Raw genomic sequence first — 22,977 nt, forward strand, 5'->3', positions numbered from 1 at the left:
ACTCAGGAGGACGTCGTTATCAGGAGAAAGAAAACTGGCGTTCTACGGATCGGAGCGTGGAATGTCAGATCCCTTAATCGGGCAGGTAGGTTAGAAAATTTAAAAAGGGAAATGGATAGGTTAAAGTTAGATATAGTGGGAATTAGTTAAGTTCAGTGGCAGGAGGAACAAGACTTTTGGTCTGGTGATTACAGGGTTATAAATTCAAAATCAAATAGGGGTAATGCAGGAGTAGGTTTAATAATGAATAAAAAAATAGGAGTCCGGGTTAGCTACTACAAACAGCATAGAGAACGCATTATTGTGGCCAAGATAGACAGGAAGCCCACGCCCACTACAGTAGTACAAGTTTATATGCCAACTAGCTCTGCAGATGATGACGAAATAGATGAAATGTATGACGAGATAAAAGAAATTATTCAGGTAGTGAAGGGAGACGAAAATTTAATAGTCATGGGTGACTGGAATTCGTCAGTAGGAAAAGGGAGAGAAGGTGAATATGGATTGGGGGAAGAAATGAAAGAGGAAGCCGCCTTGTAGAATTTTGCACAGAGCATAACTTAATTATAACTAACACTTGGTTCAAGAATCATAAAAGAAGGTTGTATACCTGGAAGAATCCTGGAGATACTAAAAGATATCAGATAGATTATATAATGATAAGACAGAGATTTAGGAACCAGGTTTTAAATTGTAAGGCATTTCCAGGGGCAGATGTGGATTCTGACCACAATCTATTGGTTATGAACTGCAGATTGAAACTGAAGAAACTGCAAAAAGGTGGGAATTTAAGGAGATGGAACCTGGATAAACTGAAAGAACCAGAGGTTGTAGACAGTTTCAGGGAGAGCATAAGGGAACAATTGACAGGAATGGGGGAAAGAAATACAGTAGAAGAAGAATGGGTAGCTTTGAGGGATGAAGTAGTGAAGGCAGCAGACGATCAAGTAGGTAAAAAGACGAGGGCTAATAGAAATCCTTGGGTAACAGAAGAAATATTGAATTTAATTGATGAAAGGAGAAAATATAAAAATGCAGTAAATGAAGCAGGCAAAAAGGAATACAAACGTCTCAAAATGAGATCGACAGGAAGTGCAAAATGGCTAAGCAGGGATGGCTAGAGGACAAATGTAAGGATGTAGAGGCTTGTCTCACTAGGGGTAAGATAGATACTGCCTACAGGAAAATTAAAGAGACCTTTGGAGAGAAGAGAACGACTTGTATGAATATCAAAAGCTCAGATGGAAACCCAGTTCTAAGCAAAGAAGGGAAAGCAGAAAGGTGGAAGGAGTATATAGAGGGTCTATACAAGGGTGATGTACTTGAGGACAGTATTATGGAAATGGAAGAGGATGTAGATGAAGATGAAATGGGAGATATGATACTGCGTGAAGAGTTTGACAGAGCACTGAAAGACCTAAGTCGAAACAAGGCCCCGGGAGTAGACAACATTCCATTAGAACTACTGATGGCCTTGGGAGAGCCAGTCATGACAAAACTCTACCATCTGGTGAGCTAGATGTATGAGACAGGCGAAATACCCTCAGACTTCAAGAAGAATATAATAATTCCAAACCCAAAGAAAGCAGGTGTTGACAGATGTGAAAATTACCGAACTATCAGTTTAATAAGTCACAGCTGCAAAATACTAACGCGAATTCTTTACAGACGAATGGAAAAACTGGTAGAAGCGGACCTCGGGGAAGATCAGTTTGGATTCCGTAGAAATGTTGGAACACGTGAGGCAATACTAACCTTACGACTTATCTTAGAAGAAAGATTAAGAAAAGGCAAACCTACATTTCTAGCATTTGTAGACTTAGAGAAAGCTTTTGACAACGTTAACTGGAATACTCTCTTTCAAATTCTGAAGGTGGCAGGGGTAAAATACAGGGAGCGAAAGGCTATTTACAATTTGTACAGGAACCAGATGGCAGTTATAAGAGTCGAGGAGCATGAAAGGGAAGCAGTGGTTGGGAAAGGAGTGAGACAGGGTTGTAGCCTCTCCCCGATGTTGTTCAATCTGTATATTGAGCAAGCAGTAAAGGAAATAAAAGAAAAATTCTGAGTAGGTATTAAAATTCATGGAGAAGAAGTAAAAACTTTGAGGTTCGCCAATGACATTGTAATTCTGTCAGAGACAGCAAAGGACTTGGAAGAGCTGTTGAACGGAATGGACAGTGTCTTGAAAGGAGGATATAAGATGAACATCAACAAAAGCAAAACAAGGATAATGGAATGTAGTCAAATTAAATCGGGTGATGCTGAGGGAATTAGATTAGGAAATGAGACACTTAAAGTAGTAAAGGAGTTTTGCTATTTAGGGAGTAAAATAACTGACGATGGTCGAAGTAGAGAGGATATAAAATGTAGACTGGCAATGGCAAGGAAATCGTTTCTGAAGAAGAAAAATCTGTTAACATCGAGTATAGATTTGAGTGTCAGGAAGTCGTTTCTTAAAGTATTTGTATGGAGTGTAGCCATGTATGGAAGTGAAACATGGACGATAACTAGTTTGGACAAGAAGAGAATAGAAGCTTTCGAAATGTGGTGCTACAGAAGAATGCTGAAGATTAGATGGGTAGATCACATAACTAATGAGGAGGTATTGAATAGAATTGGGGAGAAGAGGAGTTTGTGGCACAACTTGACGAGAAGAAGGGACCGGTTGGTAGGACATGTTCTGAGGCATCAAGGGATCACAAATTTAGCATTGGAGGGCAGTGTGGAGGGTAAAAATCGTAGAGGGAGACCAAGAGATGAATACACTAAGCAGATTCAGAAGGATGTAGGTTGCAGTAGGTACTGGGAGATGAAGCAGCTTGCACAGGATAGAGTAGCATGGAGAGCTGCATCAAACCAGTCTCAGGACTGAAGACTACAACAACAACAACAACAACAGTATTTGTTGTATTTGATGTCTGCATGTTGTATGCTTTAGAATATAAGGGCACTCCCAATGCTTGTTTTTGCAATACTGAACTTAGCTAGTTGGCTGTGTAAGCTACAAATTCACTGTACATTGAATTGTCAACTGCTAAATTTAACTGCTAAGTTTACAAGATAGCTTCTTCTGTAGATTTAGAAATTATTGTGTGCAATAAAAGTGAAGATATCTGTTCGAATTAATCATCGCACAACATTTTCCACTCATAGGAAATGTTGTGCCATTATGATATGCGCCTACAAGGATTGAATAATTTGTTATGTATGAGAATCTGTATATTTGTATATATTTTTCTGCTTCTGTATTTTTTGATGGTGGGTTACATTTGTGATTAACTAGAGTGTTAGGGATACAAGTTGCAGGCACCTAACAGCATGTCACTCCTCCGACATGATGACAGAAGCATTACGAAAGAAAGTAATGATAGGGTCTCAGTAGTGTAAGGTAAGTAGATAGGGCTACATTTGTGTTAAGAGCCTCATGTTGGATGGTTTTTCTGTATTTTTAGTGCTGATGGTGATCACACAGTGACTGAAATTGATCTTAAAATAAAGGATTTAAATTTTCATGACTGATGCTACCATTCATCCAAACTATATTTGCAATAATACGGTCATGGTGCACACAGTTCCCAATGGAATTAAACATCAAGGATCTCTCTTCATAGCATGGTCATAATCATTTAAAAAATGAAAACATGGCTAGGTTTTAGAATGTCATATGCTTTTCTTTTTGTTTCAGTCTTTACAAATTTCAAGTGGATTTCCCACACTCTCTTAACCTTCACCAATAGTTGTCTTGCTTTGAGTATCCTTTTCACAAGTGTAGTTCATTCAGCTTACTTGTCCTCCTCGGTAAAACCTTTCGCCACAACAACTATTTTTATAACCTAACCTAACCTAACCATCCTATCTTTACACCTTACTTATTCTGATACATGTGGTGGAGCCACTAGAAGAGTATCTCATTCTCAGTTTTTTGGTTCTTGTTCTACTAGTCCTTTAAGTTAATTTACTCAATAATTTGGTAAGTACTGGACTTTGTTACCAATGTGTCCTCTGTATCCTTTCCTTCCAGAGTTACTTTTATATATATGACATATCTTTGAAAAGCCCTAAAAAAATGCCCCTGGAACAAGCAGTTGAGATTTACATCACTGTTCCATACTATGGTAGAGTGTGTGTGAAAATGTATACTTCTTTTTTTATATTTCTGCACTACATTTAAAATTGTATTGTAACTCTTTATTGTTAAACAGGGTGATCACCAAACTATTGTTGGGATATACCCCAGAATATACCTAGGCATTTTATACTTTCTTTTGTAATGCCCCTGTCATCATGTCGGAGGAGTGACATGCTGTTAGGTGCCTGCAGCTTGTATTCCTAACACACTAGTTAATCAAAAAACTCTGAAACTGGCGTCCTGGGTCATGCACACATTTAAGCTTGTACTTCCAGTAGCCTGCACAAATCCAAAAAGTTGCTTTACATTACTAGATTGGAGGATGCCTTAAAAATTTACAGTTACCTTATTCCTGTAAGAACTGTCCCAACACCTTTTTCTGCAGAAAGATACTTCCTATTCAGTTGTAAATCAGTGTGGTGATGGTGCCGCTCCCGTATTTTCTTTTAATGTTATATAGGTCATACTTTTATTGGGTCCACCAAATCCTTTTCTCACAAACTTAAATCAATGACAGGTACAATAAACAATCCAAAATAAAGTATCTTCCTACTTTTTATTCATTTTCTTGAGGTAATTTTTCCTTTAGGTAGAATCTACCCAGGATTGTTGAGCCTACCCACTAGCAGCAGCTAAGCTAGAAATCTTAAACTGATGCCTTACTCTGAAGTGCTTGAGTGTTGGTCAGTGAACCTTCTCTTTCGCTCATTAAGTGTGATAGTGCTAACCTATGGCACATACATCCATCTCCTATAATTCACTCTCAGATGTTGTTGTTGTGGTCTTCAGTCCTGAGACTGGTTTGATGCAGCTCTCCATGCTACTCTATCCTGTGCAAGCTTCTTCATCTCCCAGTACCTACTGCAACCTACATCCTTCTGAATCTGCTTAGTGTATTCATCTCTTGGTCTCCCTCTACGATTTTTACCCTCCACGCTGCCCTCCAATACTAAATTGGTGATCCCTTGATGCCTCAAAACATGTCCTACCAACAGATCCCTTCTTCTAGTCAAGTTGTGCCACAAACTTCTCTTCTCCCCAATCCTATTCAATACCTCCTCATTAGTTACGTGATCTACCCACCTTATCTTCAGCATTCTTCTGTAGCACCACATTTCGAAAGCTTCTATTCTCTTCTTGTCCAAACTGGTTATCGTCCATGTTTCACTTCCATACATGGCTACACTACATACAAATACTTTCAGAAACGACTTCCTGACACTTAAATCTATGCAGATATCTCAGATATCTATCTCAGATATGCAGTATAATTTTTGTCTTGTATTTGTCTATTGTTTATTTATAACATATCATGTGTCAGTGACTCGTACTTCAAGATGAAGAAATGCTAATTTGCAGTTGACCCATTGTCCCAAGACTCTTACATATTATCTGAAGAAATGCTGGGCTCTCTCCTTATTTTATATGTACTGCCCTTATTAAACCACGTGTGAGAGAGAACAAGATATTTGCCATTGGTGCTGTAGTGGTGTGATTTCGTCTCTCTCACTTACATTTAAAGGGCTAAATGTAATTAAACTATTAGTCTGTGTATAATTAATAATTTTAACCCTTCATTATTTAAAAGTAGTAATAAGGTAATGAGTATGACTTTTACATTCTACATATCTTTAGTATTTCCATATTATATGAGCCATTCTCTTGGCCAGGCAACAGAAGTAAGAGACACACGGTTTTTTGTTTTAAAAATCTACCCACTGTTTATGTAATGATCTAGAAAATACTCTGACAAAATGTGTCAGATGTAGCTTTCCATCTGGTTTAAATTTTGCAACACGCTGATTTCAATTTGTCTCAGTTCCTCATTGTAGGTCCTCGATTAACCTCTCTTGACAGTCTAGTGCTTTTCCTTAATTGCTTTCTTTAAACTCTCCTTTCATTTTTGAACGTTCTTCCCATAGTCTTTGAAATTCCCCTTCATTTTTAACTAAATCAATTGCAGAATTAGGTGTCCTTACAGATGAGTCAATTCTCTCTTGAACCTTCTGCTCAATGATGTCATTTATTTGTTCCTCCAAGCTAGTAAGAGTAGGATGGGGACTAACCATTACATTCAAATCCTTAGTCTGCTCTAATACGTGCAACTTTACCTTTGTGCCTGAGATTAGCTAATGTACATTGTTAAACTCCTGTTCTGTAAATTCTTTCATTTGCTTCAAGTCGTTACTTAATTCACGAAAATGCTCATTGTCTCCATTTCATAATAAACCACATTGCTTGTTCAGCTCCGCATGCAATCTGCAGTTAGTGTGCTTATAGCTGTTTGAAATTCTGAAATCTTAGCTCATCAAATTGGGCTTTCACACTAGAAGTTAACTCTTTTCAGTTACTACTAGCACTCAACAACAAAAGTCGATAACTATTGAAAAGTCTCAGTTAAGTGCTTACCCACAACATGCCGAAAACCAGTATAGACCCACACAAGGTAAAACTCTGGTCAGTAAAATTGCTTTTGCCTTGTCTGTACTACAGATCATTGTGACCAACAAAGTGAAAAACCCACAAAAATGTTAACTTGAGTTTTACACAGGTCACCGTACTTCACTCTCAGCTTGTAATGCCATGCTGCCCATGGTCTCATCTGGACTGATTGGTGGAGTGCACTGTGTTGCATGCTCACGTGCTTGGCCATTGCAGCTGCTGCTAATGTTAGAGGCAGTGCTGTCGTAACTGCAGTCAGCTGCTTAGCGTTGATTCATCATGATTAAAGCAGTTATTATATTATGAAAAGGAAAGTTGCTACTCACCATGTAGCAGAGATGCTGAGGTACAGATAGGCACAACAAATAGACTCTCACAATTAAAACTGACCGTAATTATCCTCCCAATCTTGTACAAAAACGAATCTGCCGCCGTGCCTTCTCTCTCCAGTCTCCCACCACCTCCCAAGTCCCACCGTCTGGCCACAGAGGAGCATTCCCCTCATAACTCAATACCACCCAGGACTAGAGCAACTGAATTACATTCTCTGCCAGGGTTTCAATTACCGCTTGTCGTGCCCTGAAATAAGAAATGTCCTGCCCACTGTCTTTCCCACCCCTCCCACAGTGGTAGTCTGCCGTCCACCAAACCTACACAAAATACTCGTCCATCCTTACGCAACCCCTGTTCCCAATCCCTTACCCCATGACTCGTGTCCCTGTAACAGACCCAGATGCAATACCTGTCCCCTACATGCTACCACCACCACTCAAAGGCAGGGCTACCTGTGAAACCAGTCATGTGGTCTACAAGCTAAGCTGCAATCATTGTGCTGCATTCTCTGTAGGCACGACAGCCAACAAGCTGTCTGTCCGCATGAATGGCCACCGACAAACTGTGGCGTAGAAACAAGTGGACCGTCTGCAGCTCATGGTCGTGCGGTAGTGTTCTCGCTTCCCACGCCCGGGTTCCCGGGTTCGATTCCCGGCGGGTTCAGAGGTTTTCTCTGCCTTGTGATGACTGGGTGTTGTGTGATGTCCTTAGGTTAGTTAGGTTTAAGTAGTTCTAAGTTCTAGGGGACTGATGGCCATAGCTGTTAAGTCCCATAGTGCTCAGAGCCATTTGAACAAGTGGACCATCCTGTTGCTGAACGTGCTGCCAAACATGATATCCCTCATTTCAATGACTGCTTCATAGCCTGTGCCATATGAATCCTTTCTCGCCAACACTAGCTTTCCTGAACTGTGCAGGTGGGAACTTTCCACTAAATCACATGTTCCTGTAACCCTCCTGGCGTCAACCTTTGTTTGTCACTTCCTCACCCATCCAGCCCCTTACCTATTCCCATTCCAGCGCTATGCAGCCATCATTCCACCACCACACCCAGTCTTTTTATTTCTCTCCTTTTCCGGTACTTCTCCCCTCCTCCCCCCACCCCCCACCCCACCCCCCGCCATCCGTCTAATGTGCAGCACTTCACTGTCTGCAATCCCCACCATACTATCCCTCCTACTCCCCCTCCCCTCCCCTCCCCAGCCCAGCCTCCTCCTTATCCCCACCCAGTTGTCACTCCCATCATGCTCTGGTGCTATTGCTCACAGTGTGGTTTCAGTCACCTGAGACTTGTGTGTGTGTGTGTGTGTGTGTGTGTGTGTGTGTGAAAGCTTTAACTGTGAAAGTCATTTTGTTATGCCTCTCTGTGACTCAGCATCTCTGCTGTATGGTGAGTAGTAACTTTCCTTCTCATAATATTGTAGAAGAAGAATGGGTAGCTCTGAGGGATGAAGTAGTGAAGGCAGCAGAGGATCAAGTAGGTAAAAATATGAGGGCTAATAGAAATCCTTGGGTAACAGAAGAAATATTGAATTTAATTGATGAAAGGAGAAAATATAAAAATGCAGTAAATGAAGCAGGCAAAAAGGAATACAAACGTCTCAAAATGAGATCGACAGGAAGTGCAAAATGGCTAAGCAGGGATGGCTAGAGGACAAATGTAAGGATGTAGAGGCTTATCTCACTAGGGGTAAGATAGATACTGCCTACAAGAAAATTAAAGAGACCTTTGGAGAAAAGAGAACCACTTGTATGAATATCAAGAGCTCAGATGGTAACCCAGTTCTAAGCAAAGAAGGGAAGGCAGAAAGGTGGAAGGAGTATATAGAGGGTTTATACAAGGGCGATGTACTTGAGGACAATATTATGGAAATGGAAGAGGATGTAGATGAAGATGAAATGGGAGATAAGTAACTGCGTGAAGAGTTTGACAGAGCACTGAAAGACCTGAGTCGAAACAAGGCCCCGGGAGTAGACAACATTCCATTAGAACTACTGATGGCCTTGGGAGAGCCAGTCATGACAAAACTCTACCATCTGGTGAGCAAGATGTATGAGACAGGCGAAATACCCACAGACTTCAAGAAGAATATAATAATTCCAATCCCAAAGAAAGCAGATGTTGACAAATGTGAAAATTACCGAACTATCAGTTTAATAAGTCATGGCTGCAAAATACTAACACGAATTCTTCACAGACGAATGGAAAAACTGGTAGAAGCCGAACTCGGGGAAGATCAGTTTGGATTCCGTAGAAATGTTGGAACACGTGAGGCAATACTAACCTTACGACTTATCTTAGAAGAAAGATTAAGAAAAGGCAAACCTACATTTCTAGCATTTGTAGACTTAGAGAAAGCTTTTGACAACGTTAACTGGAATACTCTCTTTCAAATTCTGAAGGTGGCAGGGGTAAAATACAAGGAGCGAAAGGCTATTTACAATTTGTACAGGAACCAGACGGCAGTTATAAGAGTCGAGGGGCATGAAAGGGAAGCAGTGGTTGGGAAAGGAGTGAGACAGGGTTGTAGCCTCTCCCCGATGTTATTCAATCTGTATATTGAGCAAGCAGTTAAATTCATGGAGAAGAAGTAAAAACTTTGAGGTTCGCCAATGACATTGTAATTCTGTCAGAGACAGCAAAGGACTTGGAAGAGCAGTTGAACGGAATGGACAGTGTCTTGAAAGGAGGATATAAGATGAACATCAACAAAAGCAAAACAAGGATAATGGAATGTAGTCGAATGAATCCGGGTGATGCTGAGGGAATTAGATTAGGAATGAGACGCTTAAAGTAGTAAATGAATTTTGGTACTTGGGGAGCATAATAACTGATGATGGTTGAAGTAGAGAGGATACAAAATGTAGACTGGCAATGGCAAGGAAAGCGTTTGTGAAGAAGAGAAATCTGTTAACATCGAGTATAGATTTAAGTGTCAGGAAGTCGTTTCTGAAAGTATTTGTATGGAGTGTAGCCATGTATGGAAGTGAAACATGGACGATAACTAGTTTGGACAAGAAGAGAATAGAAGCTTTCGAAATGTGGTGCTACAGAAGAATGCTGTAGATAAGGTGGGTAGATCCTGTAACTAATGAGGAGGTATTGAATAGGATTGGGGAGAAGAGAAGTTTGTGGCACAACTTGACTAGAAGAAGGGATCTGTTGGTAGGACATGTTTTGAGGCGTCAAGGGATCACAAATTTAGCATTGGAGGGCAGCGTGGAGGGTAAAAATCGTAGAGGGAGACCAAGAGATGAATACACTAAGCAGATTCAGAAGGATGTAGGTTGCAGTAGGTACTGGGAGATGAAGAAGCTTGCACAGGATAGAGTAGCATGGAGAGCTGCATCAAACCAGTCTCAGGACTGAAGACCACAACAACAACAATATTGTTACATTCTGTCCTGGATTTTCCATTGTTTAAAGCAGTGATTGCTTGTTGTGGCCATGTACGTCAATCTTTTGTGTTGTAGATTTAATATCATCTTGAATGTAATTTAGGTCAATGGCTTTATGAAGTACTCCTCAATGATTTATTACCTCGTAGACTTTTTAACAGCGGTGTGATTTATAGCAGTTGCACAGCTGCAAAGGTGGCTGTTGATCCATTGCAATGGATGACTGTATCATATCGTGATGGAAAATTTTATTTCTCCAATCTGTTATTTCTTCCTAATTTGCTATTAGTTTCTGCCCCTCTGTGCAATATCCTTGTTGAGCTGGTGCAAATACGTTCAGCTCTCCTAGTCAAAGGCTGCAGAATGGAACGTAACATTTCATAGGAGACGGTGTAATGAGGTTGGCTGTTAAGAAATGTCTGGTGGTCGACATTGTTGTAAAATGTATAGTGCTTGCTTTGTAACTACCACTCATGTGACTTCAGGCTTCACACTTCGTCCACAAAGCTGCTCTGCTTGTATCAGTTGAAAAGTAAACTAAGAATTCAATGTATCTTCTTAAACATGCATGTATTGTTCCTCCATTAAAATTGTTCATTCCTTATTACATTCAGCTCAGAATCAGACATTACCATCATTCCCTATACAGTTTTGACTACCTCATCAGCTAGCTGTCTTTTAAGCAAATTGATCTTTTTTTTCCCGTGACATCAGCAGGATGTCATGAGCTGCAAGGTGTGAGATCCACAGCGGATGTCCTAGTCATAACCTCAAACGTATATCTGCCTTATTTGATCAGCACCTGCAACCCGTAGTACAAAGACTTCCTCCTTATGTCAAAGATACCAACCATTTCCTAGATCACCTGAAATTCGCGCACGTTTCACTCCCATCATATACCTTGCTTGTCACCATTGATGCCACCTCGCTCTATACTAACTTCCCCCATATGCATAGTCTGTCTGCTGCTGAACATTTCCTCAGTCAGTGCCCACCTGATTCCAAACCTTTGACATCCTTCCTATTCACATTAATCAGCTTTATACTTATCAACAGCTTCATCACCTTTGAGAGGCAGACATACAAACAGATCAGGGGTACGGCTATGGAAACTACAATGGCTCCTTTCAGTGCCAACCTTTCATGAGTAGCTTGGAGGGGTTTCCAGGGATCCATAAGTCTTCAGCTCCTCGTTTGGTTTAGATACATCGATGACATCTTTACCATGTAAACTCATGATGAGACTGACCTGTTATAATTCCTGCAATCTCTGAATACATGCTTGCAATTAAATTTCACATTGTCCTATTCCAAATCCCGTGCCACTTTCCTTGACATTGATCTCACCCTCACTGAAGGCCAGCTACACAATTCTGTCCACATTAAACCTTCTAACAAACAACAGTACTTAAACTTTGACAGTTGCCATCCTTTCTGTGTCAGATGTTCCCTCTCATACAGCCTTGGCATTCGAGACAAACATATTTCTTTGTATGCAGGCTCTTTACAGCAGTGCATCTTTACAGCAATGCACCACTATTCTCATCTCAGCCTTCATTGGATGTAATTATCCTGCCAGCCTAGTTCAAAAGCAGATTTCTGAGGCTGTTACATCCAATCCTGGTACTGCTGATTGCTCCAAAAAACAACTTCAGAGCACACCACTGGTCACTCAGTATTATCCTGGTCTGGAATGTATTAATCAGCTACTTCAACAAGGCCATGGCTTCCTAAAATCATGCCCTAAAATGAGATCCAATCTGTCTGAGATTTTACCCACCACACCTAGAACAGCTTTTCGTTGCCCACCCAATCTCTCCAGTATTCTTGTCAGACCCTATGCTCCTTCTGAACCCATTTCCATACCCTATGGCTCCTATGCCTGTGACTGTCCCTGTTGCAAGACTTGCCCTATGCACCCTCCTACCACCACCTATACCAGCCCTGCAACTGGCAAAACACATTTTATCAAAGGGAGAGCCACCTGCAAAACGAAGGTCATATACCATGTGTTATGTAAACACTTTTACATTGGCACAACTACCATCAAATTATCAGTTATGACTGAATTGGCATAGGCAGAGATTGGATACTGGCAACATGCTATATCCTGTTGCAGAGCATGCTCTACAACATTACAATCATGATCTCCATGCCTGTTTCACCACATGTGCCATCCAATTTCTTCCCTGCAGGTGGGAACCAGCACTACAACATGTCCTTGTCTTGCACCACCCACCTGGCCTTAATTTATAGTAATTTCTTCCGTCTGAGCATTTCTTCACAGTAACTACTTTTTCTTCACTACGTTTTAGTTTTCTACATCTTTCTTTGTCTTAACCATCTATTTTTTTCAACACCCCTCTCCTACCTCTTTCACTTTTCACTCTTTTTAACTCATGAAAGATGTTTAAGCAGTAATCTCTGTCTTGCATATTACCGTGTCTTCCAACTTTAAGCTCTCAGGTTTCAAATCTCATCCAGTGCAGTCCCCAACAATCAGTCTTTCTTTCTCATCCCATCCGGTAAGTCTCCCCTGACCTGTGGTTCTGGGTGACTTTCCCCGAAATCTACCCCTTTTTCCAGATGTCTAGTCCTTTTCCTTCATCTCTCTTCCTTCCCCTTCAACCCTCCTGCTAGGAGGAGGAGCCACATGCTCTGAAAGCTTGCCTAGTTATAACTTCCTTTTATGTATGTGTTCTGCTGGTGCTTGGTGAATAGATTTTTTATCTGTTCAATTAAATTATCCTAAATAGAGGGCCATATACACACATCTAAAAAGTTTTGCACCACCTCAGTTCCAAGAGTTCTGGAACCTGTACAGAAAATTGGAATAGAGATCAACATAAACATCATTTCTGCCCTTTTTATTGCTCATGAAAACCACACATTGCATGTTGTGCTACCATACAGTGAGACCTTCAGAGGTGGTGGTCCAGATTGCTGTACACAACGGTACCTCTAATTCCCTTAGCATGTCTTCTTGCATTGATAAATGCCTGTATTCATCATGGCATACTACCCACAACTTCATCAAGGCACTGTTGGTCCAGATTGTCCCACTCCTCATGTTGATTCGGTGTAGATCCCCCACAGTGGTTGGTGGGTCACGTCGTCCATAAATAGCCCTTTTCCATCAATCCCAGGCAACTTCAATGGGTTCATGTCTGGAGAACATGCTAGCCACTCTAGTCAAGCGATGTCATTATCGTGAAGGAAGTCATTCACAAGATGTGAACAATGGGGGTGCGAATTGTCGTCCATGAAGATGAATGCCTCACCAATATGCTACCAATATGGTTGCATTGTCGGTCAGAGGATGGCATTCACATATCGTACAGCTGTTATGGTGCCTTCCATGACCACCAGTGGCATATGTTGGCACCACATAATGCCACCCCAAAATTGCAGGGAACCTCTTCCTTGCTGCATTCGCTGGACTTTTTGTCTAAGGTGTTCAGCCTGACCGGGTTGCCTCCAAACACATCTCTGACAATTGTCTGGTTGAAGGCTTATGCGACACTCATCGGTGAAGGGAACGTGATGCCTACCCTGAGCGGTCCATTCGGCATGTTGTTGAACCCATCTGTACCACGCTGCATGGTGTCGTGGTTGTAAAGATGGACCTCGCCAAGGACGTCGGGAGTGAAGTTGCGCATCATGCAGCCTACTGCGCACGGTTTGAGTCATAACACGACATCCTGTGGCTGCACGTAAAGCATCATTCAACGTGGTGGTGCTGCTGTCCGGGTTCCTCCGAGGCATAATACGTAGGTAGCAGCCTGAGCGAGCCATGTCATTGGCAGCTTCTGTCTCTCTGTATGTCCACCATGTCTGAACAACATCGCTTTGGTTTTCTCTGAGGCTGCCTGGACACTTCCCTTGTTGAGAGCTCTTTCTGACACAAAGTAACAATGTGGACGCGATCGAACCATGGTATTGACCATCCAGGCATGGTTGAACTACAGACAACATGAGCCATGTACCTCCTTCCTGGTGGAATGACTGGAAATGATCAGCTGTCGGACGCCATCCGTGTAATAGGTGCTGCTCATGCTTGGTCATTTACATCTTTGGGCGGATTTAGTGACATCTCTGAACAGTCAAAGGGACTGTGTCTGTGATACAATATCCATAGTCAACTTCCATCTTCAGGAGTTCTAGGAACCGGGGTGATGAAAAACTTTTTTGATGTGTGTATAAAAAACAGTAATGACAATGGTAACAGCAAGCAACATTGACAGTGATAATACACAATGTGACACGGCTGTAGGTCTTGTTCAAAGCCTACCATTTTTGTATGAAATTTATATATGTTAAACATAATATTCTTATGTGACAGACATCTCCCCATACATTTGCCAAAGTAATGATGAAAACATAGACTGTTATGTGCAATGCTGAGTTGAAATATGTAATTACAAAAATGACAGTCCACAACAAATATTGTGTGGGCTACACATCCATCATTGCATTTAGATGGAAATAAAATAATTCCTGAAGAAAGCACTGCTGAATAAGAAAATAATGGCTACAAAATCATCAAAAGCCGAGTCGGTAGTCACATTAAGGGTAGCTAAGTATTGGAATTACACAATATCGAAAACCCAATAAAAAAGGAAACAGTTACAGTGTTCTTAAAAGCACACTTGAAATATCAGGATGATGTAATGACCAAAACAGCTGAAAATCGCTGTTCAGATTGTAAATTAGTATAACACATGTGCTAAAAAAATATAGCGAGGTGGCCGATAGAACTATATTAGTTACATTGTGTATCTAAGAATGAAATACATTTATCATGAAATATGCACTAAGTCAGTACATAACGTTGCAGAATGCCAAGAGCATTGTAGTGCACTGCAGTTCTATACTAGATGGTCATCGAACTTTGAAAAGAGCCAGTTTTGCTAAAGTCATTCTTATCACCAGTCTCTTTTTTTGGGTTCTCTCTTGAGCTGTGCATAAATTTTTAGCACCAGTACATCGTATACAGTTTACAACCTGAACAGTGATTTACAAGTATTTTGGACTTTTTTATAAGCTGGGTGCACTGCAATATGAAGGTGAATATGTCACATGTATAAACAGTGTAAAACTTGTCAATATTCAAATTGTCATCATAGCCATTAATGTTCTTAAATGTAGACACACATTAGTTAATTATTGCCAGTACACTGAGCAAAATATATCTCCGTATACTGTGAGCACTTTCTACTAATCTGATGAAGTCAGTCTGAGAGAGTAAATAGCATTTGCAACAATAGCTGTTTTAGCAATAATTATATAAAATTTAATTTTTATTAAGTAAGATTTTTGCCAAATTATTATTTATTAAAAAGACCTAGTATCATCAATAAATACAATTTTTTTAATATCTTTTGATTTGTACCAATTTCGAGGACTGGGTTTGTTAAAATGATTGATATTGTGTTAACAATAAGGACATCACCTTTAATTCTTTGAATGATATAGAAATATTTTGAGATAAATGACAGAATTGGTAGATATGTCATTTTGTATCAAACAACTCAAGTTGGATTCACTTAGTGCATCGATACCCCATTCCACCACCAGGAGTGCGAGTGTAGTGCACAGTTAAAATGGCTACTGTCACTAATGCGGAGTGAGCTTACTGTCTGTTTTGGTTTCATGAAATGAATTCTGCAACAACTGTTCAGCTTAAATTTCACACCGAACACTGTAAAGGACATCCAAGCAGACCTGCAATTTACTCTAGGCACAAGTTCAAGGTTTCCTCGATAATTGCTTGCCGAGTCGGTAGGTTGTCTGTGAAGGGCCAGTTGCATGGCCACCTCACTCCCCAGGCTAGATACCACTGGATTTCTTTCTCTGCAGTCTCATTGAAGATGGTGTGTATGTTCCTCCCCTACTAAACAGTTTAGCCGACCTGAAAAATCAAATGTACTATGCCGTTGTGCAGTTACACCCAATTTGCTGCAACGAGTGTGGGAAGAAACTGACTACCATTGGGACATTCACTGCATCACAGATAGCAGTTTCATCAAATCAAAATTATACTTGACACTTTTGTGTGAAACTTGAGGTTGTTTGCTACAAAATGATATAGCTAGTGATTCTGTAAGTTATCTCTGTAAATTTCTGTACCATTCCAAAATTATGAAGTACTTTTTGACTCGCACTGTTCTTAAAGCCACTACTCTGTGTCGTCATTCTTGATGTGTTTTCATTATATGTGATTTTGAATGTTTCATACGGAAGATGTATTGGGCTGTCAATTTAATGGCGCAGCAGGTGTCATTTTTTTTTATTGTTTGACAACAGTCGTGGCATTTTATACAGTTTTAAGTATGTTTCTATTTACAGTACAAATCATTTTTCTTGAAGTGCAGGTGTGGATGTTTTGTTTTCGAATGATTTTTTGGGTGACTGATTAAATGGAGTTTCCAGAACTTTGGCATAGACAACTGTATTTCAAGTGTGCCTTTTAGTGCTTTAGAACTGCTTCCTCTTATGTAATTTCAATATTTAGCCACACTTAATGTGACAACCAATGAAGCTTTTGGTTATCTCGCTGTAATTATTTTTTTATTCAGCAGTGCTTTCTTCAGGAATTATTTTATTTGCATAAAAACAATATGACTGATGTGCGTGCGACACAGTACTTTTTGTGGATTGCCATTCCTGTAATTATGCACCTCACATAGGCATCGCACACTACAGTCTATGTTTTTGTCTTTGCCTTGGCAAATGTATGGGCATATGTCTGTCAGAGAATAATGTCACATTTGCTACAAATAAATTTCATACAAATATGGTAGGCTTTGGATAATATCTACAGCTGTGTCACATTGTGTGTTTTCATTGTCAATATTGTTTGCTGTCATCACTGTCATTACTGTATTTTATATATGGCCCTCTATCTAGGATATTGTATAAAGGGTTTCATCCTCTCTGAGCCTCAAAATAAAGTTCTATTCTTCCTTATATATGTAGCACCATTAGCTTTGGTTTATTCTATCATTAAACAACATGTTAATAATCCAGTCATATGTTTTTTTCTGCATATGTATCAATTGCAGGTTTTGGTATTTTTAAAATATATTGCAAATGTAGTGTCACGATTCATGCTACACGAGTTTGGATGAACAACAACGTACACTGTAAATAATAATGTTTATTTTCATGTAATATGTTTAGGCTGCAATTAAAATATTTATGGAGGAGAATAATAGTTGCATATTAAACAATGGAAAATTGAGGGTAGAGTGTTACCGTATTGTGAAAAGGATAGTTGCTACTTATAATATAGTGGAGATGCTGAGTTGCAGATAGGCACAACAAAAAGACTGTCAGAAAGTGATCTTTCAGTCAACAAGGCCTTTGTCAACACAGGAAAGAAAAGAAATAAGGGTGGACACTGAGTATTGTACTGGATTAGAAAAATACCTTGTTGGCCAAAAGCTCACTTTCTGACAGTCTTTTTATTGTGCCTGTCTGTGACTCAGCATCTCCACTATATTATAAGTAGCAACTATCCTTTTCACAGTGTAGTTCCACATTAAAATGATAGGAGAGATCATACTCTTTGAGGTTCGCCAATGACATTGTAATTCTGTCAGAGACAGCAAAGGACTTGGAAGAGCAGCTGAATGGAATGGACAATGTCTTGAAAGGAGGATATAAGATGAAAATCAACAAAAGCAAAATGAGGATAATGGAATGTAGTCGAATGAATCCGGGTGATGCTGAGGGAATTAGATTAGGAATGAGACGCTTAAAGTAGTAAATGAATTTTGGTACTTGGGGAGCATAATAACTGATGATGGTTGAAGTAGAGAGGATACAAAATGTAGACTGGCAATGGCAAGGAAAGCGTTTGTGAAGAAGAGAAATATGTTAACATCGAGTATAGATTTAAGTGTCAGGAAGTTGTTTCTGAAAGTATTTGTATGGAGTGTAGCCATGTATGGAAGTGAAACATGGACGGTAAATAGTATGGACAAGAAGAGAATAGAAGCTTTCGAAATGTGGTGCTACAGAAGAATGCTGAAGATTAGATGGGTAGATCACTTAACTAATGAGGAAGTATTGAATAGAACTGGTGAGAAGAGAAATTTGTGGCACAACTTGACTATAAGAAGGGATCAGTTGGTAGGCATATTCTGAGGCATCAAGGGATCACCAATTTAGTATTGGAGGGCAGGGTGGAGGGTAAAAATCGTAGAGGGAGACCAAGAGATTAATACACTAAACAGATGCAGAAGGATGTAGGTTGCAGTAGGGACTGGGAGATGAAGCAGCTTGCACAGGACAGAGTAGCATGGAGAGCTGCATCAAACCAGTCTCTGAACTGAAGACCACTACGATAACTCTATATACTCTGTCCACTTCAGCCAACTGGTGGCCAAACGTGTTTGCTTTGTAATGTAATGTATCACAAGAGTCAGTTGGCCTCTTAAGTTGAATAAGATGTTTAACTTTCATCAGATACTACTTATCCATAAGGTGTGCATTGTTTATAAATCTGAAATTATGTAGTGTGACCACAGAATTCACTATCTTTGCTTCTGAGATACTAATGTAGAAATTAATAGTTGTATTGTAATAAGTCACCAATATTGGCAATTCAGTTGGACAGAATTTTTCACTTTATTCAGGTAGCAATTACTTTAGATTTTCTTATACACAAACATGTTAGCAATTTATGTCCTATCATCAGTGTTGTTTTTTTTTTTTAACCTTAAAAGTTTTTGAGGCACGATGACATTTTGTGGCGTATACACGAATTCAACTGGACGCTGTTATTATATAGACAGGAGTGATAAATTGATGCTATAGCATTTTAATATAGGGCATACATATGTAAGTAAACAGTATCAATATAATGGAAGGAAACATTCCACGTGGGAAAAATTATATATAAAAACAAAGATGAGGTGACTTACCGAACAAAAGCGCTGGCAGGTCGATAGACACACAAAGAAACACAAACATACACACAAAATTCAAGCTTTCGCAACAAACTGTTGCCTCATCAGGAAAGAGGGAAGGAGAGGGGAAGACGAAAGGAAGTGGGTTTTAAGGGAGAGGGTAAGGAGTCATTCCAATCCCGGGAGCGGAAAGACTTACCTTAGGGGGAAAAAAGGACAGGTATACACTCGCACACACGCACATATCCATCCACACATACAGACACAAGACATATATGTCTGCTTGTGTCTGTATGTGTGGATGGATATGTGCGTGTGTGCGAGTGTATACCTGTCCTTTTTTTCCCCCTAAGGTAAGTCTTTCCGCTCCCGGGATTGGTATGACTCCTTACCCTCTCCCTTAAAACCCACTTCCTTTCGTCTTCCCCTCTCCTTCCCTCTTTCCTGATGAGGCAACAGTTTGTTGCGAAAGCTTGAATTTTGTGTGTATGTTTGTGTTTGTTTGTGTGTCTATCGACCTGCCAGCGCTTTTGTTCGGTAAGTCACCTCATCTTTGTTTTTATATATAAGTAAACAGTATGCTGCATATGACATAAATTTATTATTTATGCTACAAGGCAATTTTAGAATTCAAAATAATTATACAATTATATTCACCTTACATAAAACTAGCCTTCTTTTGTGCTGGTAATGTCAAAGCAGATGACATTTCTTCAGCTCTGTTGAGAACCTTGAGAGAGTTAACGATAAGAAACCTCATCCACCTTCTGTGCAAGATACAAAAGATGGACAGAGTATCTTCAGACTTCAAGAAGAATGTAATAATTCCACTTCCAGAGTGACAAGTTCTAACAGATGTGAATATTAGCGAACCATCAGTGTAATAAGTCATTGTTGCCAATACTGATGCATATTATTTGCAGAATAATGGAAAAACTGGTAGAAGTGGACTTCAGGGAAGATGAGTTTGGGTGCTGGAGGAATGTAGGAAGATGAGGTGATACTGGCTCTGTGACTTAAGTTAGGAGGTAGGTCAAAGAAAGGCAAACCTATGTTTACAGCATTTGTATATTTAAAGAGAGTTTTTGGCAAATGTTGATAGGAATACACTCTCCAAAATGTTGAAGATGACAGGAAGTGAACGCCCATGCACATCTTGTACAGAAACCAGAGTGCAGTTATGTGAGTCAAATAACATGAAAAGGAGGTAGTGGTTGATATGGAAGTGAGACAAGGTTGTAGCCTATGTGTGATGTTATTCAACCTATACATTGAGCAAGCAGTGAAGGAATCCAAGGAAAAATCTGAGAAGGGAATTAAACCTCGGGGAGAAGAATAAAAACTTTGAGGTTTGACAGTGTCATTATAATTCCATCGAGAGAGTAAAGGACTTGGAAGAGTAGCTGAACAGAATGCATAGTGTGTTGAGTGGAGTTTTTAGATGTACATAAAAAAGTGGAACAAGGCTAAAGGGATGTAGTCAAATTAAATCGGGCAATGCTGATGGAATTAAAGTAGGAAATGAGGCACTAACAGTAATAGATGAGTTCAGCTATTCTTACAGCAAAGGATTTTGCTATTCTTACAGCAAAGTACGAGGCAATAACAGGAAAAAGATTTCTGAAAAATAGATGTTGGTAACTTTGAATATAATTTCATGTATTAGAAAAGCTTTCTGAAGGTATTTGTTTGGAATGTAACTGTGTTTGTTGTATAGCGTTCCGAGAACGCTGCATCCTGTAGGCACCCTATAAGTGACGATTGGACAAGACCCCACAACTGGCGACGAGAATGGGCTCCCCCAGTTGTGGGGTCTCGCCCACTCATCACTAATAGGGTTCTTATGGGATGCAGCATTCTTGGAATGCTATACAATAATTTCCAACAAATAACATTAGAAGTTTTATTTCCAGAAAAGTAAATTAACAATACTTAACTTTACTACGGCAAGTGTCACTAGCAAGAGTCAATGTGAAAACAGAACAGTTCTTCATTAATTAAAACTTCCGGGCTGAATTGCTGTGGTCCATATATAAAACTTCTTCTCCTTCCTGACATTTCGTTGCCTACTACGGGCAACATCTTCTGAGGTGAGTGGGCGACTGGCTGCTAGGCGCTGGTGGTCCCGCTTATATAGAGCGCTTAGATGGCACCACCACTCGTCACGTGCTTTCGACTTTAAAACTCTCTCTGGATAGTGCCATCTCTCTCTGGATGGTCCCATCTCTCTCGATTACAGATAATCGATTGTCACTTTGTTGGTACAAAGTTGACCGCCATATCTTGTCTAGTTTTAATCCCTTAATCAAAACTAGACAAGATAAGGCGGTCGACTTTGTACCAACGAAGTGACAATCGATTACCTGTAATCGAGAGAGATGGCACTAGCCAGAGCTAGTTTTAAAGTCAAAAGCACATGACGAGTGGTAGCACCATCTAAGCGCTCTATACAAGCACGATCACCAGCGCCTAGCAGCCAGTCGCCGACTCACCTCAGACATTGTTGCCCGCAGTAGGCAACAAAACATCAGGCGGGAGAAGAAGTTTTATATATGGACCACGGCAATTCAGCCTGGAAGTTTTAATTAATGAAGACGCCGGCTGTGAAAGCTTACATGTTATGAGGACAGTTCTTGCTATACACAGAGTCCAAGGAAACACTTGATCTGACAGCGTAGCACTAATCACGTTGCAGATTCGGGCCGATCATGTGCGGCTGAGGCTAGTAGGAGCTGTATTTATATGCTGTGGGGGCGCGCATGGCGTGGCACAGTGTGGTTCGATTCTGTGCACCATTGGCCACCGATTCTTCACAGCCTGGTCTGGTCTTTCGTTTCACATCTCCTTTCTGACATTTGTGGTTACACCAGAATAGTGTACAGAAGCACAATGTGAATGATAAACAGTTCAAAAAGAAGAGAGTTGAAGCTTTTTAAATGAATTGCTACAGAACAATGCTGAAGGTTAGATCAAGTAACTAATGAAGACGACACGCAGAATCAATTTGGGAAAAAGATATTTATGGCACATCCTGACTAAAAGAAGATACCGGCTGATAGGACATGTCCTGAGCTGTGAAGAAATCAACAGTTTGGTTATGGAGGGAAATGTAGGGGTAAATAAGTAGATGAAGGCTGGAATACTTACGCAAGTTTTAACGGATGTAGGTTGCAGTAGTTCTGCAGAGATGGAAACACTGGATGAACCAGTCTTCAGACTGAAGACTACATCGACAATGTCAAATGAAATATACTTTACTCAGCTTGTCATCTGCACATGACAAAATGATTTTTCTTTTCTTTTTTTTTTTTTTTTTTTTTTTTTTTTTTTTAAGTGCGTTACTTACAGTTTCTGGTGCTAAGTATGATTTCTGCTGAACATGGCTTATTTTATTGCAGGGGACAAACAGCATTGCACAAAGCAGCTGCCCACAAACGCCGCAGCATATGCTGCATGCTGGTAGCTGGGGGGGCCTCCCTCACCATCCAGGATCGCCACGGCAACACACCGAAGATGCTAGCACAGCAGGCTGAGGACCACGAGCTGGCTGCCTATCTGGAGAGTGGGTACCATTCCTCCAATTGCATGTTTTCGTATAAAAACAGTGGCTGTAACCATAAGGTGCAAATGCGGGGTAATGCACTACTACTTTCCTAGAGAAATTGGAGTTTATTCTTCGATAAACTTATATTCTATTTCTGCTGAAAACCATTATGATGGTGGTGTGGATAAAAGTAGCCCATGTAAGTATAAAGG

At 40.2% G+C, this 22,977-nt stretch overlaps 1 protein-coding gene across 5 annotated transcripts in view; it reads left to right on the forward strand.

Annotated features, from left to right (window-relative positions):
* LOC126412064 (eye-specific diacylglycerol kinase) overlaps positions 1-22,977 on the forward strand; it is a 903,754-nt gene that overhangs the window by 862,591 nt on the left and 18,186 nt on the right. For all 5 annotated transcript variants that reach the window (XM_050081449.1, XM_050081447.1, XM_050081448.1 and 2 more), the window contains one exon: positions 22,620-22,783. In XM_050081449.1, the coding sequence (XP_049937406.1) occupies positions 22,620-22,783 (164 nt within the window). The remainder of the gene's footprint in view (positions 1-22,619; positions 22,784-22,977) is intronic.

This window comes from Schistocerca serialis, chromosome 7, assembly GCF_023864345.2.
Source record: "Schistocerca serialis cubense isolate TAMUIC-IGC-003099 chromosome 7, iqSchSeri2.2, whole genome shotgun sequence".
Classification (NCBI taxonomy): Eukaryota; Metazoa; Arthropoda; class Insecta; order Orthoptera; family Acrididae; genus Schistocerca; species Schistocerca serialis.